At 44.1% G+C, this 16943-nt stretch overlaps 1 protein-coding gene across 1 annotated transcript; it reads right to left on the reverse strand.

Annotated features, from left to right (window-relative positions):
- Positions 1–14116: 14116 nt before the first annotated feature.
- LOC138432794 (platelet-activating factor receptor-like) lies at positions 14117–15115 on the reverse strand. Its single transcript, XM_069574382.1, has one exon. It carries the CDS (start codon positions 15113–15115, stop codon positions 14117–14119), a length of 999 nt encoding a protein of 332 aa, XP_069430483.1.
- Positions 15116–16943: the final 1828 nt, after the last annotated feature.

The following is a 16943-nucleotide window of genomic DNA, read 5'->3' on the forward strand; positions in this document are numbered from 1 at the left end:
GGCAGTTTTATTTGCAATTTTTAAGGAATCTCCACACTGTTCTCCATAGTGGCTGTACAAGTTTGCATTCCCACCAACAGTGCAAGAGGGTTCCCTTTTCTCCACACCCTCTCCAGCATTTATTGCTTGCAGACTTTTGGATCGCAGCCATTCTGACTGGTGTGAAGTGGTACCTCATTGTGGTCTTGATTTGCATTTCTCTAATAATGAGTGATGTTAAGCATCTTTTCATGTGTTTGTTAGCCATCCGTATGTCTTCTTTGGAGAAATGTCTATTTAGTTCTTTGGCCCATTTTTTGATTGGGTCGTTTATTTTTCTGGAATTGAGCTGCATAAGTTGCTTGTATACTTTTGAGATTAGTTGTTTGTCAGTTGCTTCATTTGCTATTATTTTCTCCCATTCAGAAGGCTGTCTTTTCACCTTGCTTATATTTTCCTTTGTTGTGCAGAAGCTTTTCATTTTAATTAGATCCCATTTGTTTATTTTTGCTTTTATTTCCAGAATTCTGGGAGGTGGATCATAGAGGATCCTGCTGTGATTTATGTCGGAGAGTGTTTTGCCTAGGTTCTCCTCTAGGAGTTTTATAGTTTCTGGTCTTACATTTAGATCTTTAATCCATTTTGAGTTTATTTTTGCGTGTGGTGTTAGAAAGTGATCTAGTTTCGTTCTTTTACAAGTGGTTGACCAGTTTTCCCAGCACCAATTGTTAAAGAGATTGTCTTTACTCCATTGTATATTCTTGCCTCCTTTGTCAAAGATAAGGTGTCCATATGTGTGTGGATTTATCTCTGGGCTTTCTATTTTGTTCCATTGATCTATATTTCTGTCTTTGTGCCAGTACCATCGGAGAAGGCAATGGCACCCCACTCCAGTACTTTTGCCTGGAAAATCCCACGGATGGAGGAGCCTAGTAGGCTGCAGTCCATGGGGTCGCAAAGAGTCGGACATGACTGAGCGACTTCACTTTCCCTTTTCACTTTGATGCATTGGAGAAGGAAATGGCAACCCACTCCAGTGTTCTTGCCCGGAGAATCCCAGGAACAGGGAAGCCTGGTGGGCTGCTGTCTATGGGGTCGCACAGAATTGGACACGACTGAAGCGACTTAGCAGCAGCAGCAGCAGCAGCCAGTACCATACTGTCTTGATGACTGTGGCTGAAAGCAATCTACAGATTCAATGCAATCCCTATCAAGCTACCAGTGGTATTTTTCACAGAACTAGAACAAATAATTTCAAGATTTGTATGGAAATACAAAAAACCTCGAATAGCCAAAGCAATCTTGAGAAAGAAGAATGGAACTGGAGGAATCAACTTGCCTGACTTCAGGCTCTACACCTTTATTTTTGAATGATTTTTTTTCTAGGTTGTCAGTTTTTCCCCCAACACTTTGAAGATGTCATTCCGTTGTCTTCTACCGCTATTTTCTATGGAAAATTACATTTTAATCTTATTATTGCTTCTTTGAATGTAATGAGTCTTTTGTATGATTTTAAGATTTTCTACTTTCTGAATTTAAACTCTTTGACTAAAATATGTCTGTGAGGTTTTTGTTTGGTTGTTTTTTTAAATATAAATTTATTTATTTTAATTGGAGGTTAATTACTGGTTGTTTGTTTTTATCACACTTGGAGTTTACTGAAGTTCTTGAAACTGTGAGTCAAAGTATGTCATCAATTTTGAAAAATTCTTAGCTCTATTTTCTTCAGCTATACCCCTTACCCTATCTTCTCTCTCCTCTCCTCTGGCTCTCCATTACAAGCATATTGGAGTTTTCATTGATCTCATATTTTTTGCTCTGTTCTTACATTTTTTTTCTTCTTTATTCTCTGTGTACTTCTATTTGAATATTTTCTATTGGATTTTCTTGAATTTTGCTAATTTTATAATCTATGTCCAATCTGCTGTTAAGTCCATCCAATGAGGTCTTAATTTCAGGTCCTAGAATGTTTATTTGGTTCCTTTTCTTTCTTTTTTAAAGTAATGTCATAGTTTTTTAAAGTAAAGAAATTCAGATTAGTTTTCATTTTTCTTAGCAAATAGTGATAGCTGGGGGGTTTAGACAAAGATGGGCTATAGTCTCAACTTGGAAGTCCCAGCTATGACCAGTTATACAGTCCTCATCAGCAGGTAGTGCCAGAAGGGACTCTCCCTTCTAACAAGATTCTCTGTTCCATTTGCAATGGAAATATGTGAACACTTCTTTTAGCAGAGGATATAACCTACTATCCCTGTTTGTTTAAGCCTGTCCCACTTCTTAATAACAACAGCCTTTTCAGAGAGGTCACTCACCTGCATCAGCCAGAGGAACCTGTTTTTTTCAGTACATCCTCTTGTTTTAGTTAAAATGCATAATGTAGAAGATCAGTTATAATACAAAATCTCAAACATCTCCACTTCTGACATTGTGCTAACAATAAGTTTCTTCTTATTGTCACATTCCAGCTTCTCTGTTTCATGTTGAAAAATATACAGATATAATTCATTTTTACATATCCAAATTTCCTATTCAATATTCAGCTTCAGTGTCTGTCCTGAGTGTGACCAGTGTTTAGATGCTACGTTTTATATTCCATTATATTACACTTGGGCTTCCTTGGTGGCTCAGCTGGTAAAGAATCCGCCTGCAATGTGGGAGACCTGGGTTCGATCCCTGGGTTGGGAAGATCCCCTGGAGAAGAGAATGGCTACCCACTCCAATATTCTGGCCTGGAGAATTCTATGGACTGTATAGTCCATGGGGTCTCAAAGAGTCGGACATGACTGAGTGACTTTCACTTTCACATTACACTTTATTCTTACAGCACTATAGAAGCAAATCTATGCAAAGAAGTCCAAATTAAAAACAAAATTTTCAAACTGAGCATTTAATCTTCAACCACTAGTTCATCACAATTGCAAGAATTAGCACCACTATCTTTTGACACCTTTCCATATTCAAGTATTTTTAAATTTTTTATTTACTCATTTATTTGGCTGCCTGAGATCTTAGTTTGCATACAAAGGTCCGTCTAGTCAAGGCTATGGTTTTTCCAGTGGTCACGTATGGATGTGAGAGTTGGACTGTGAAGAAAGCTGAGCACCAAAGAATTTATGCTTTTGAACTGAGGTGGTGCTAGAGAAGACTCTGGAGAGTCCCTTGGACTGCAAGGAGATCCAACCAGTCCATCCTAAAGGAAATCAGTCCTGGGTGTTCTTTGGAAGGACTGATGTTGAAGCTGAAACTCCAATACTTTGGCCACCTCATGCGAACCGCTGACTCATTACAAAAGATCTTGATGCTAGGAAAGATTGGAGGCAGGAGGAGAAGGGGACGACAGAATATGAGATGGCTGGATGGCATCACCGACTCAATGGACATGAGTTTGGGTGAACTCCGGGAGTTGGTGTTGGACAGGGAGGCCTGGCGTGCGGCAGCTCATGGGGTCGCAAAGAGTCGGACACCACTGAGCAGCTGAACTGAACTGAGCTGAGGTCTTAGCTGTGTCATGTAGGATCTTTTATTGCAGCATGCAGAATCCCCAGAACACAGGCTTAGCTGTTCTGCAGCATATTGGGTCTTACTTTCCCAAATAGGGATCAAACACTCGTCCTCTGCATTGCAAAGCAGATTTTTAACCACTGGACTACCAGGAAAGTCCAATATCCAAGTATTAGAAGAGACACCTTATGAGTGCTATCTCATCTTTTACATCTGAGTAAAATTGATCATGCAAAGGGGCAGTACTTTGCCAAGGTCCTGTATCTGGAACACGGTAAAGGTGGGATTCTATCCTGCTGCTGCTGCTGCTAAGTTGCTTCAGTTGTGTCCGACTCTGTGCAACCCCATAGACTGCAGCCCACCAGGCTCCCTCATCCCTGGAAGTCTCCAGGCAAGAACACTGGAGTGGGTTGCCATTTCCCTCTCCAGTGCATGAAAGTGAAAAATGAAAGTGAAGTCGCTTCAGTCATGTCTGACTCTTAGCAACCCCATGGACTGCAGCCTACCAGGCTCCTCCATCCATGGGACTTTCCAGGCAAGAGTACTGGAGTGGGGTGCCATTGCCTTCTCTGGGATTCTATCCTAGGTCTCTCTAACTCCAGATCCCATGCTTTTCCCCCTCTGTATCCCATGTTTCTGTCATGCCTTAATTTACAAGAAAAATTTAACAATCGAAGCAAAATAATTTGAACATATTGGAATATTAGATTTTGCATTTTCTTCCAAATCATAGTAATATATCATTTTTTTCCCTCAGTTGACACTTTTACAGAGACAGTTTGCTTATATGGCTTAGGCCTTCCCTATGCAAACTGCTGCCAGTTTTGAATTTTCAACCCCAGCTCTGATTATCTCTGATGCTCCAAGACAGAAGCCTTGACAGGCTACAACTAAGAAGGTTATTTGACTCCTCATCGTTTTGTGTGCCAGAGGCCAATAAATTATTTGATGACAGACTTTTCCTATGTTGTTTCCATCAGTGTTGAAATGCTAATGATTCTTTCTTCCTCTCCAAAATTACGATGGTAAAAATTTATCATGTAACACTAATCACTCATGTTTATTGATAGATTTGCTTCTAGCAAGAGATTAATTTTTTTAACTTTTATATATAGGTTTTTGACTGGGTGAAATTAGATATGTGAATTCTGCTTGTTAACTGTTATTCTGTTAATAAAAAAATCCCAAGGTTGCCAATATTACCTTCTCTCTATTGTTCTCAAATCAATCATTGGATTCCTTTTTGAGAATTCTAATTCTCCACTGAAAATGTCTATTTTTAATACATTTTGTCCTTCTTTTCCTCTATATTCTTTAATCATTTTAGTTAATTTTAAATATTTAAAGTCTTTGTCTTATACTCCAACACCTAGATCATTTATGGATCCATTTCTATTTTCTGTTTATTCTCTTGATGATCAGTTTCATTTTCCTACCTCTTTGCATGCCTAGTAACTTTATTGCATGCCAGACATTGTCTGTAAAAGACATGTAGAAGCTCTGTATGATATCTCCCATCATAGAAAATTCCATCTTTTATCTCTTAGGCAGACAGAATAAGGGACTAGTCACCTCAGTCCAGTCAGAAGTTAACTAAGACAGAACCGGGTGACAGTTTTAGTATGATTTGGTCCACTTATGATTCATTTCTGCTTTCAGGCTGATGTTTCTCTAGATTTTGACCAAGAGTCCAGAGGCTCTCTGTCTCCTCAACCCTGAAAGACCTGCCGGAGATTCAGCTCTGCCCTTTAATGATTCTGCACCTAGCCCTACTTCCTATTTACCCTCACATCTTCTAAGTCTGGAAACTTTCTTGAGGGGAATATCAGCAATGTTTTTACATCAGGCCTCATTATTCTAGTTGGACTTTGTGTCCTAAGCATCTCAAGATTATGAGAGACTTCGCTTGGGCTTCTGGAAGCCCTCATCCTAGCTTCCCAGCCTTTCACACTCAAATTCTGAACTCAGAAAATGTCCTGTAGTTATAACCAGCATGTTTTAGAGATCCCAACTTTTCACAACAGCCCCACTTAACTGCCAAAAGACTTGTGGTTCCTTTTTCTACCAGCAGAAGCTCTCTGCATGAGTCAAGCTCAGTTCATGAATAGAATGAGCAAATGCCCAGGGAAGAAAATATCCAGTGACTATCAACCCAACTTTAAACAAGGAATCCTTGCTATCTGAATTCCCATTCTCCTAGTCATTGTTCCTCCCATGGCTCTTCAGTATATTTAACATATGATTTTTGTAATTTATTTAGCTTTTTCTAGTTATTACAAACAGAGTGGAATATTAGGGTGCTGTATCCTATGCAAATCAGAAGCCCAAAACACAAGTTTGATTTGAATTAAGAGCTAAAGAAAAAAACAGCCTTCAATTTCCAATGCTGACTTAAAAGATTGTCAAAGATAAATCTATGGTCATGATGCTGATGTGATTAATGAAGATAGGTATACAAGGCAAAAGCTGGGCCAAAATCCAGAAATATTCTTTGGCCATGTATTGTACATTGTTTGGATTTACTAAAAGACATAGTTTCCAATTTTCACATTGTTCATGGGGTTCTCAAGGCAAGAATACTGAAGTGGTTTGCCATTTCCTTCTCCAGTGGACCATGTTTTGTGGGTCATGGCATCCAGTCCCATCATTTCATGGCAAATAGATGGGGAAACGAAGGAAACAGTGACAGACTTTATTTTCTTGGGCTCCAAAATCACTGCAGATGGTGGCTGTGGCCATGAAATTAAAAGATGTTTGCTCCTTGGAAGAAAAGTGATGAAAAATCTAGACAGCATATTAAAAAGCAGAGACATTACTCTGCCGACAAAGGTCTGTACAGATAAAAGCTATGGTTTTTGCAGTAGCCATGTATGGATGTGAGAGTTAGATCATAAAGAGAGCTGAGTGTTGGAGAATTGATGCTTTTGAACTGTGATGTTGAAGAAGACTCTTGAGGGTCCCTTGGACACCTAGGAGATCAAACTAGTCAATCCTAAAGGAAATCAGTCCTGAATATTCATTGGAAGGACTGATGCTGAAGCTCCAATACTTTAGCCACCTGATGCAAAGAACTGACTCACTGGAAAAGACCCTGATGCTGGGAAAGATTGAGGGCAGGAGGAGAAGGGGGCAACAGAGGATAAAGTGGTTGGATGGCATCACCGACTTGATGGATGTGAGTTTGAGCAAGCTCTGGGAGTTGGTGAAAGACAGGAAAGCCTGGTGTGCTGCAGTCCATGGGGTCACAAAGAGTCAGATACAACTGAATGACTGAAATCAACTGAACTGATAGTTTAGTTCTGTTCTGATAGCAGTGACAGTTTTTGGAGTAATTCAGATTATACACAATACTTTCTGGAAATTCCCAAAGATAGAATACATTGATGAAATACAATAGATATGACCTCAGTGTCACTTTCAGACACATGGTAGAAATCTCAACTAAATGTGATTAAATTAATTATATTTAATTTATTTAAGATATATACACCAGAAAATTAAATGAAACAACTAACATTCTCCAATAAAGAGCAAACCATACTCATTGATGGAAAAATATATTAATTTTAAATAGGTATTACCAAGTTACTTGATTTATACTATTGCTTGTTAATTAAAAATATTAGTAAAAGTTTATAGAAACAGCTGACTAGTTCAGTTTTAAAACTAAAAAATATTTCTATCAGTTCAGTTCAGTTCAGCCACTCAGTCGTGTCTGACTCTTTGCGACCCCATGGACTGCAACACGCCAGGCCTCCCTATCCATCACCAACTCCTAGAGTTGACCCAAACTCATGTCCATTGAGTCAGTGATGCCTTCCAACTACCTCATCCTCTGTTGTCCCCTTCTCCTCCTGCCTTCAATCTTTCCCAGCAATGGGGTCTTTTCAAAATAGTTCTTCGCATGAGGTAGCCAAAGTACTGGAGTTCCAGCTTCAACATCAGTCCTTCCAATGAATATTCAGGACTGATTTCCTTTAAGATGGACTGGTTAGATCTCCTTGCAGTCCAAGGGACTCTCAAGAGTCTTCTCCAGCCCCACAGTTCAAAAGCATCAATTTTTTGGCACTCAGCTTTCTTTATAGTCCAACTCTCCCATCCATACATGACTACTGGAAAAACCATAGCCTAGATTAGACAGACCTTTGTTGGCAAAGTAATGTCTCTGCTTTTTCATATGCTGTCTAGGTTGGTCATAACTTTCCTTCCAAGGAGTAAGAGTCTTTTAATTTCATGGCTGCAGTCACCATCTGCAGTGATTTTGAAGCCCAAAAAAATAAAGTCAGCCACTGTTTCCCCATCTATTTCCCATGAAGTGATGGGACTAAATGCCATGATCTTAGTTTTCTGAATGTTGAGTTTTAAGCCAACTTTTTCACTCTCCTCTTTCACTTTCATCAACAGGCTCTTTACTTCTTTGCTTTCTACCATAAGTGTGGTGTCATCTGCATATCTGAGGTTATTAATATTTCTCCTGGCAATCTTGATTCCAGCTTGTGCTTCATCCAGCCCAGTATTTCTTATGATGTACTCTGCATGTAAGTTAAATAAGCAGGATGACAATATATAGCCTTGACATACTTCTTTTCCTATTTGAAAGCAGTCTGTTGTTCCATGTCCAGTTCTCACTGTTGCCTCCTGACCTGCATACAGATTTTTCAAGAGGCAGGTCAGGTGATTTGGTATTCCCATCTCTTGAAGAATTTTCCACAGTTTAGTGTGATCCACACAGTCAAAGGCTTTGGCATAGTCAATAAAACAGAAATAGATGTGTTTCTGGGATTCTCTTGCTTTTTCGATAATCCAGCAGATGTTGCCAATTTGATCTCTGGTTCCTCTGCTTTTTCTAAACCCAGCTTGGACATCTGGAAGTTCACAGTTCATGTACTGTTGAAGCCTGGCTTGGAGAATTTTGAGCATTATTTTACTAGTGTGTGAGATGAGTGCAATTGTGCGGTAGTTTGAGCATTCTTCTGCATTGCCTTTCTTTGGGATTGGAATGAAAACTGACCTTTTCCAGTCCTGTGGCCACTACTGAGTTTTCCAAATTTGCTGGCATATTGAGTGCAGCACTTTCACAGCATCATCTTTTAGGATTTGAAATAGCTCAACTGGAATTCTATCACCTCCACTAACTTTGTTTGTAGGGATGCTTCTTAAGACCCAGTTGACTTTGCATTCCAGGATGTCTGGCTCTAGGTGAGTGATTACACCATCATGGTTCTCTGGGTCATGAAGATCTTTTTTGTACAGTTCTTCCGTGTATTCTTGCTACCTCTTCTTAATATCTTCTGCTTCTGTTAGTCCATACCATTTCTGTCCTTTATTGTGCCCATCTTTGCATGAAATGTTCCCTTGGTATCTCTAATTTTCTTGAAGAGATCTCTAGTCTTTCTCATTCTATTGTCTTCCTCTATTTCTTTGCACTGATCGCTGAGGAAGGCTTTCTTATCTCTCCTTGCTATTCTTTGGAACTCTGCATCAAATGGGTATATCTTTCCTTTCTCCTTTGCTTTTTGCTTCTCTTCTTTTCACAGCTATTTGTATGGCCTCCTCATACAGCCATTTCACGTTTTTTGCAAAACTGTATTTCTATTTCTATACATATCAGAAAATGTTTTTTTGAAATAAAAAAACATGGCATGTGAAATACACAACCATAATGAGATCTCACTAAAATATAAGGCAGTAGGAACAATAAAAGGAAAATATTTGTCTGACAATGAATAAGATTCAGACCAATAATCTCAAAACAAATTACTATAGAGACTACTTTGTGGCCACTATAGATTGAGTTATAAGCCTGATTGAAGAGAGAGCTGAAGAAATTTAGCAACAAGGTGTCCTTTTCTGTTATTTTAAAATTAAATTCCATTATTGAAATTTTTGAAAAAAAACTCAAGAATTTCTGTGTGAGAATAGAAATGGCTTGAAGAAATGGTAAAAAAAAAATTATAAATTATAGTAACACATATAATGAAATTAAAGTAACATTTTTCTGCAATAATATTTTATTAAATACCACCCAAATATAATATTTAAACATAATATGTAGAATTAAATTCAATCATCTTTGATAATTTGCTGACTTTCAGTCTTGAAAACCACAGCTTTAAACATATTTTTCTAGTCTGTCGTTATAAAGGTATGTTTGTCAAGATAGATGGATGAAACACATTTTATTTAACAATGTGTTTGCTTAATTAATTTGCTTAATTTTGGCTTAGCAGTAATAGAATCCGCCAACAATCAGGAGATGCAGGAGACATGGGTTCAATCCCAGCATCAGGAAGATCCCCTGGAAGAGGAACTGGCAAGCCGCTCCAGTAGCCTTGCCCAGAAAATCCCACGGACAGAGGAGTCTGGCAGGCTACAGTCTGGGGTCACAGAGAGTCAGACAGGAATGAGCACGCACACTTCCACTGCTTGTTTAATTTATAACTTGCAAATATTCAGACATATAATATGTGGGCCTCCATCCATACTTTTGCCCAGGATCCCACAAAGGCTAGGGACGAGCATGAGCCCAGCAGCCCAACCAGTACATTTCAGAACTAGACTGGTGCTCACTAAGAATTAGAGGTGAGGAAGTATGCTTTAATGATCGCATTAGGGGACTTCCCTGGTGGTCCAGTGGTTAAAGAATCCACGTGCAAATGCAGAGGACATGGGATCCATCCTGGGTCCAGGAAGATTCCACATGCTGCAGGGCAGCTAAGCCCATGCACAACAAATACCAAAGCCTGCATACTCTAGGGCCTGCAAGCCATAACTAGTGAGCTCCTGTGCCAAAAACTACTCAAGCTTGTGCATGCCCTAGAGTAGGTGCTCCGCAACAAGAGAAGCCCCCGCAAGAAGAAGCCGTGCACCACAACTAGAGAAGAGCCCCTACTCGCCACAACTAGAGAAAGCCTGCACACAGCAACCAGGGCAACCAAAAAAATATTTTAATGTTAAAAAAAAATGATAGCATTAGGGCCAGATGGTGGACGTGTGCCAAACCAGTGGCAGAACAGTCCTGGGAGAATCCTAGGATGACAGTTCTGGGAAGAAGGCCCCAGTCCCTGAAGCTGGAATGTAGTCCATGGAGCTGGTTTCAGGGCCAGTGAAGGACAGCTGCAGCCACAGGGGCACCTAGGGGACCCAAGGGGAAATACTATACTCCCGCTAAGTCTAAAAGAAAGGGAAATAGATGGCAAGGCAAAGAATCAGCTGTAGAGAGCGCACCTGGGGCCAGGACCTGAGGACGAGAGAGAAACCAGCTGAAGTCTGATTTCCCTACAGAGGTGGAAGGAGCAGGTGGGGCCTGGTCTCCAGGGGAGGACTCAGGAAGAGCAAGCAGGGCCGCAGAGGATGCAGGGCTGGCTGAGGGACTCTAAGCAGGTGTTTGCAGAGCCCAAGGGGTTGGATCCAGAGACCTGGACAGTAACTGAATTGAGGGAAAAAGCGGGAGTCAGTAGAGAAGAGAAACTTTCTTCTTTCTGAGTCAGGAGCAGCTTCTCTGCACCACATGTGCACCCCACAGCCACAGGGTGTAGCCTGGGTGGGTCGGGGTAAGAGTTGGGCATTTCTGGTTTCATTAGAGGGACAGGGCCCTAGGGCATACCGAAAACATGCCCTAGACGCCACCAGCTTCTGGAAACAGTTGGCAGATGAGTTTTTCCTGGATCCTAGAGAAAGTGGGTGTCCAGCATCTAATCAAGGACTAATCTGGGCTCCTTCTTTTTCATCCTGGATTGAGAGTGGGTCTTAGGTCAAATTCTTGAAGGTTTACAATAAATAAGGCAACCAAGAATCCAAAAGGATTGACAGTGCAAAGCAGTCTAGTCTCTCTCATCCCTAGGCTCTTTGCCTCTGGGTTATCTCCCCAGGTTCCCACTCCTCTGAGTCAGCAGGGAGAGAATTCCAACACACAGTAACTCCAGACAGATGCCTTCTTTCCACTGTGCCTGACTCCCAGAGGCAATCGACTCTCAAGTTCTTTTTCCTCAGGTCAGACAAAGAAGACTAAGTTAGACATCTCCCAGAGGAAACTACTTCACTAAGGGAAAAGTCACATCAAAAGCAAGATAGTACAAGACCACAGGGATGGATGATGCCACAGGGAATCATTTTTTATTTGGACAAAATAAAATTCAGCCTCAGGAGATTCAGCTGGCTCTAGTGTGGACACAGGATCATTTCTCAGACTCAGCTTTGCACAGTCCCTGGGGATGAGCAATTCATTCCACCAGAGCAAGTGAATTCATGATGTGGACTCAAGCTGTTTCTGCTGGCCTTGGCTTGAGACGATGGTCGGTGTTGCCTGGAATGAGCCAACGTAACTCCCAGGGAAGGAGAGATGACAATTACTGCAGACCTACCAATGGGTATTTGGGCTCTTGCTTAATTCCTCCAGTGAGAAAGGCAGGGTAAAGTTTGGCTAGTGCGAGGTCTCAGATGATACCCTTTCTCTTCCTACTCCTGCCCCAGACAGGTTTCAAACAAATATGGAGGAGACTGAGAAGCCTTCTAGGAAAAAAAAAACAAATTAACTATGCTCACAGTTGAAATATAGACAGAAGTCCAGAGAGGCAAGTGAAAATATCCATTTCTAATGAGGGTGTGGTAAAACAGGGAATGTTACAAGCTGTTGATTGGTATGTAATTGGTACCCCATTTTTGGAGGCAATCTGGTGACGTGATTAAACAATTTAAGTGCACATACATACTCCTTGACACAGCAATATTATTGCCAGGGATTTATTCTATAGATTTACAAGTATGCAAAGATTTGTGGACAGCGACCCTCTTTGCATCATTATTTATCACAGTAAAACAGTAGAAACAAATGCCCATTAACAGGGGGATCAATTGAGTAAAATAAATACTTTGCATTTATTAAAAAAATGAGGTTGATCAATATGTGCTGATATTAAAAGATGTACAAGATATATTAAATGAGGAAAGCACAGAAAAGCCTTGTACTACTATCCCATTTGTGGATTTTTGGAGGAAATTGACTATAGATACATTTGTACTGAAATAGAAAACCTCTGGAAAGATATACACTACAAGAAACTGTGAATAGTGGTTACCACTGGGAGACCTTTATTTTCTATTTTGCATTTTTCTCTACTTTGTATTTTTATGAACGTGTATTACTTTTAAAATGCAAAAGAAAACATTTAAATAAGGAATAAAGGACCAATGAAAGGTAATTTATCAAAAATAAAAGAAGAAATTTCTCAAACTTACTATTAGAAGGCAAATTCAGTAATAGGACAGTAATAGTAAGACATGATGGCTGATTGGTGAACTTGTCCTGACCCAGCTGACTTGGTAACGTGAATATGCTGCCCTCACTCATTAAACTAAACTCCTTGAGACCCAAGCAGTCTTGCTATGGAGCCCCCAATAACATGGCTAAAGAGAGGGAGAGGTTCCCTTTCCCACTTGAAGCCAACTGCTAAGTCATCAAGGCACAGGGAGAGAAAGAACCAGAGGCCAGAACCATTGGCAGGGATTTGCACCCAGTGACAGACTCTGCTCAGCTGAAGCTGAAGGCAACAAGTCTGGCCAATCCCTCTCCCAGGTAATAGCAGGATGGATATCCAGCTTGGTTATCACCAAGTCTTGGCCCAGGAATCTTGGCCTATTGGAGGTTATGGACGAGTTGCAGATAACCAGCAACAGCCAAAAGGAAGCAATCTTCAGTACTCAGTCAGGAACGCATCTGGGTAATATAAGCTTAGAGAATCCCGGAAACACTTGAAGAAAATCTGAGACTGGAGTGTCTGAATGAGTCCTTGGGCATTTTAAGCTAATGATATTCACATTTCATGCATTCATCTGACATAGTGAAGTGTTACTACGTGCAAAGAACAGTAGCAAGCAGTAAATAAGGCAAACATGGAATTCATTAAGTTGAATTGGATAAAAATAAAACTGCCACTATTCAACCTTTCTGGGTCTATAAAAATGGCCCTTTCTTATGGATCAACATAAACACATTCTGAAAAGAACTACAGGGAGAAAAACTAAGGAAAAAAAAAAGGATAGAACTATCCAGTTAATTTCTTGATTGCAATTACCGAAAGACCTATAAGGGAGCAATCATATCTAATCCAGTCTAGGGTATGGTGTATGTGGTGCTGATCAAGAAAGCTTCCACCTTTGAGGAGGTGACAATGAAAAGAAATTAGTGAAGGAGACCGAGGGACATCATTCCTGGCAATCAATTCCAAAGGCCCTGAAGGGCAGGAAACTGGTCTGTTCCAGGAACTGATAATGTGACTCAACCCATGGAGACGGGCAGACGTGGTAAAGAGGGAAGATGCGGATGAGAGGATGCTGAGAGTGAAGCTGGAGCCAGTCAGGCCTTGGAGGACCTTTTAAGGACTTTGGGGTTTATCCCAAGAGATTTTAAAAACAATGGCATACTACGCGTATCCAAACACTGGTAAAGTCTAGGGAACTTTCGGGTTACAAAGAACGTTTTTTCCCCTTTTGGCAGAGCCTGGAGGTCTACAGTTACAGGCGGCTAGTATGTGGCTGTGTCAGAATTGGAATCCACGTCCTTGCAAAGAGCTTCCTCCACCCAGGACTCGGCTGGGAGGGTGCCAGGGGTGAAGCAGGCAGCGGGCCAGGGACCCTTCTAGGAAGAGGCCAAGGAGGCCGAGTGCGCCCCAGATGCCCCCACCCCCAGACGGCAGCTCAGCGCCCAGCAGTCCTGGCGGAAGCGGCGCACCGAGAAGCAGTAGATGAGAGGGTCCAGGCAGCTGTTGAGACTCAGCAACGCCAGGCTGAGGGTGTGTAGGACGTCGAGCGTGGAGGTAGCCCGGCATCCGCCGCCTTCGCGGCTCGCGGCGACCTCCTGCCCCGTTACCCAGGGCGCCAGCAGCAGATGGTAAGGCGCCAGGCAGAGGGCGAAGACCAGCAGGAGCCCCAACACCATGGTCCTGGCTGCGCGCCGGTGCGGACCGGCGGGGGCTGGGCCCGGGCCCGAGGGCGAGGCGAGCGCCCGCGCCAGGCTCACGTAGGCCGCGAGCACCAGCAGGAAGGCGGCGGTGAAGAAGGCCACGGTGGTGTAGGCCAGGCCGGCGCGCGCCCAGCCGCGCTCCAGGCAGCGAGAGGCGCCGCCCGGCCCGGGGCGCAGCGCGTGCGGGGCGGCCAGCGAGGGTGCGGCGCAGGCCAGGCCTGCCAGCCAGGCGGCGGCGCACGCGGCGCGGGCGGGGCCGCGGCGGCGCAAGGCCGGGCGGGCGGCCGCCTTGGGCCCGGGCCGGTGCACGGAGCTGCAGCGGCACACGCTGATGAGCGCCGCGAAGGCCACGGCCGCGTAGGTGGACACATAGTAGGCGGCCCCGGCTGCGCGGCAGACGGCCTCCGGGAAGGGCCAGTGGGCCGGGCCCAGGTAGTAGGTGAGCCACAGCGGCAGCGTGAGCGTGAAGAGCACGTCGGCCAGGGCCAGGTTGAGCAGGTAGAGACGCAGGGCCTGGCCCAGGCGCCTGCCGCTGCGGACGAACACCGCCAGGGCCGCCACGTTGGCCGGCAGCCCCAGGCCCAGCGCCAAGGCATAGGCCGCGGGCACCACAATGAAGCGAGCAGGGTCGTCCCAGGGGCTGCAGCCGCCAAGGTCCCCCACGCTCCTGTTCATCTCGGACCTTGGACTAGCAAGAGGAAGAGAGGTCACTGTGGAGGCCAGCCGCACAAGAAGCCCTCCACCCCGCCTTTCCTCGCCAGACCCGTCCTCTCTTCCAAAATCCGTGTTGGGAGGAGACTAGAAGCCGGGAAGCCCCTGTGAGGGAATGAGGAATTAGTTCCACTGGCACCCGCTGGAGGTGGAGCAGGGGGGACGCCAGAGTTAGTAGAATGAGTTTGGTGAAAGATGTGGGAAACGAGGGCGGGTCAGGAATCCCAGACAGCTTGGAAATTTTTCACCTTGGTGACTGGGAAGGTGCAAGTGCCCCCTTATAGGTGGAGTAGGGTTCCACTTTGTGGGGCGCTGGCATGTGCATTAAGCCCCAGCAAGGCTGAGCCAACAGGAAGTCATGAGAAACCAGGGTGGAATACAGACTCCTTCCCCGAAAGCCTCCAGCTCCAGTGCCATCCAGGTCAGTAGGGGAGAGGCATGGATGGAGTTACCGCCGTAGGATGCAGTGACCCAGGAGACAGGCCCCTGCACAGTGACCTTGGACTTACCTTGGTGAATGTCCTCTCTGGGGCTTGCCTGGAGCACCTTGGGCAGGGCTGAAAAGGTTTCACATCTCAGGCTTTCCAGCCTGTTTCCTTCCCCCTCGTCTTTTGACCACAAAGAAGTCCGGGGTCTGATTTGGAACTTTAGACAGCAAAGCAAATGGAGCACAGGCCCAGAAATCAGGCAGATTCTAGATACACACATTTATCTGCCATGTGACCTTGGGCAAATTACTCAGCTTCACGGAGCCTGTCTTCTCTGCTGTAAAATGGAGATTAAAATACCTACCACAGGGTTGTTCGGAGGATTATGAGAAAACATAAGTAAAACTCTGAGCACTGGCTGACACTGGGGAGATACGTCATGACCATTAGCTCCCTTCCCCTCTAGGCAGCACACAGATAAATGTGTGCACCCACACAGGCGCACACACACAGCGTTAGAGACAGACACCTCAGTCAAACAGCACAAAGACATCTGGGCATACTGCCCCTCTCTCCAAGGGGGGATAAGCACACAAGCCCATGTCCTGTTCCTATGTTTGGCATACAGTCACACTCCTAGGATATCCCAAAACTTGGTTCCTCCAATACCAAAATTTGTACTTCTGCCTTTGAACTTTGCAGGCTCATCCTTTCTGGGATCCTGAATGAGTCTATCCCTTTCTCCCCCTCCCTCCAGGCACTGTCCACCAAGTCTCCGGCCCTCCACTTCCCCACTCTGAACCTCTCTCTGCCATCCCACCAGATCACTCCTACCTCTTGTTGCTCTGGCTGCTACAGCTCTCTGGGGCCCTGGGTCTAAGCAGCTGAGACAAAGCAGAATCCACTCCCACCCACACATCCTAGACCCTCCCATCAACCAACTAATCCTAGACAGGACATGAAGAATGGGAGCAACAGCTGGAGGGGCAGGGGTCCACCTGTGGCAGCTATGAGTGGGGTTTGTGGGATGCAGCCAGAGCCCCAAAGGAAAGGAGTATCATTGCAAGGCATGGGGGCACAGGGAGGGAGACAGAAATGGATAAGGAAGGCCTTGCTGCTGAATGTCATTCTGCTGACCTGACCAATGCTTAGGCTGTGGTTTGGGGAGGAGGGTGCCATTTCCTAAGGCCTGGCTTCTCCTCTGAGTGAGGCAGCACTGCTAAAGCTGAAGATACTCCTGCTGCTGTCAATCCCAACTACTCCTCCATACCAGCTGGCCAGCCTACTTCTCCAGCACCCTGCCTTTCCTGCAGCTGCTGGTTGGGCCCTAGAGTCAAGCTTGCAGGGCCCTGTAGCTTCTAATC

The sequence above is a fragment of the Ovis canadensis genome, chromosome 1 (assembly GCF_042477335.2).
Source record: "Ovis canadensis isolate MfBH-ARS-UI-01 breed Bighorn chromosome 1, ARS-UI_OviCan_v2, whole genome shotgun sequence".
In the NCBI taxonomy this organism is placed as follows: Eukaryota; Metazoa; Chordata; class Mammalia; order Artiodactyla; family Bovidae; genus Ovis; species Ovis canadensis.

Bases quoted from the DNA above. Each gene is read 5' to 3' on its own strand.
- LOC138432794 (XM_069574382.1), bottom strand. From the start codon at position 15,115: ATGAACAGGAGCGTGGGGGACCTTGGCGGCTGCAGCCCCTGGGACGAC.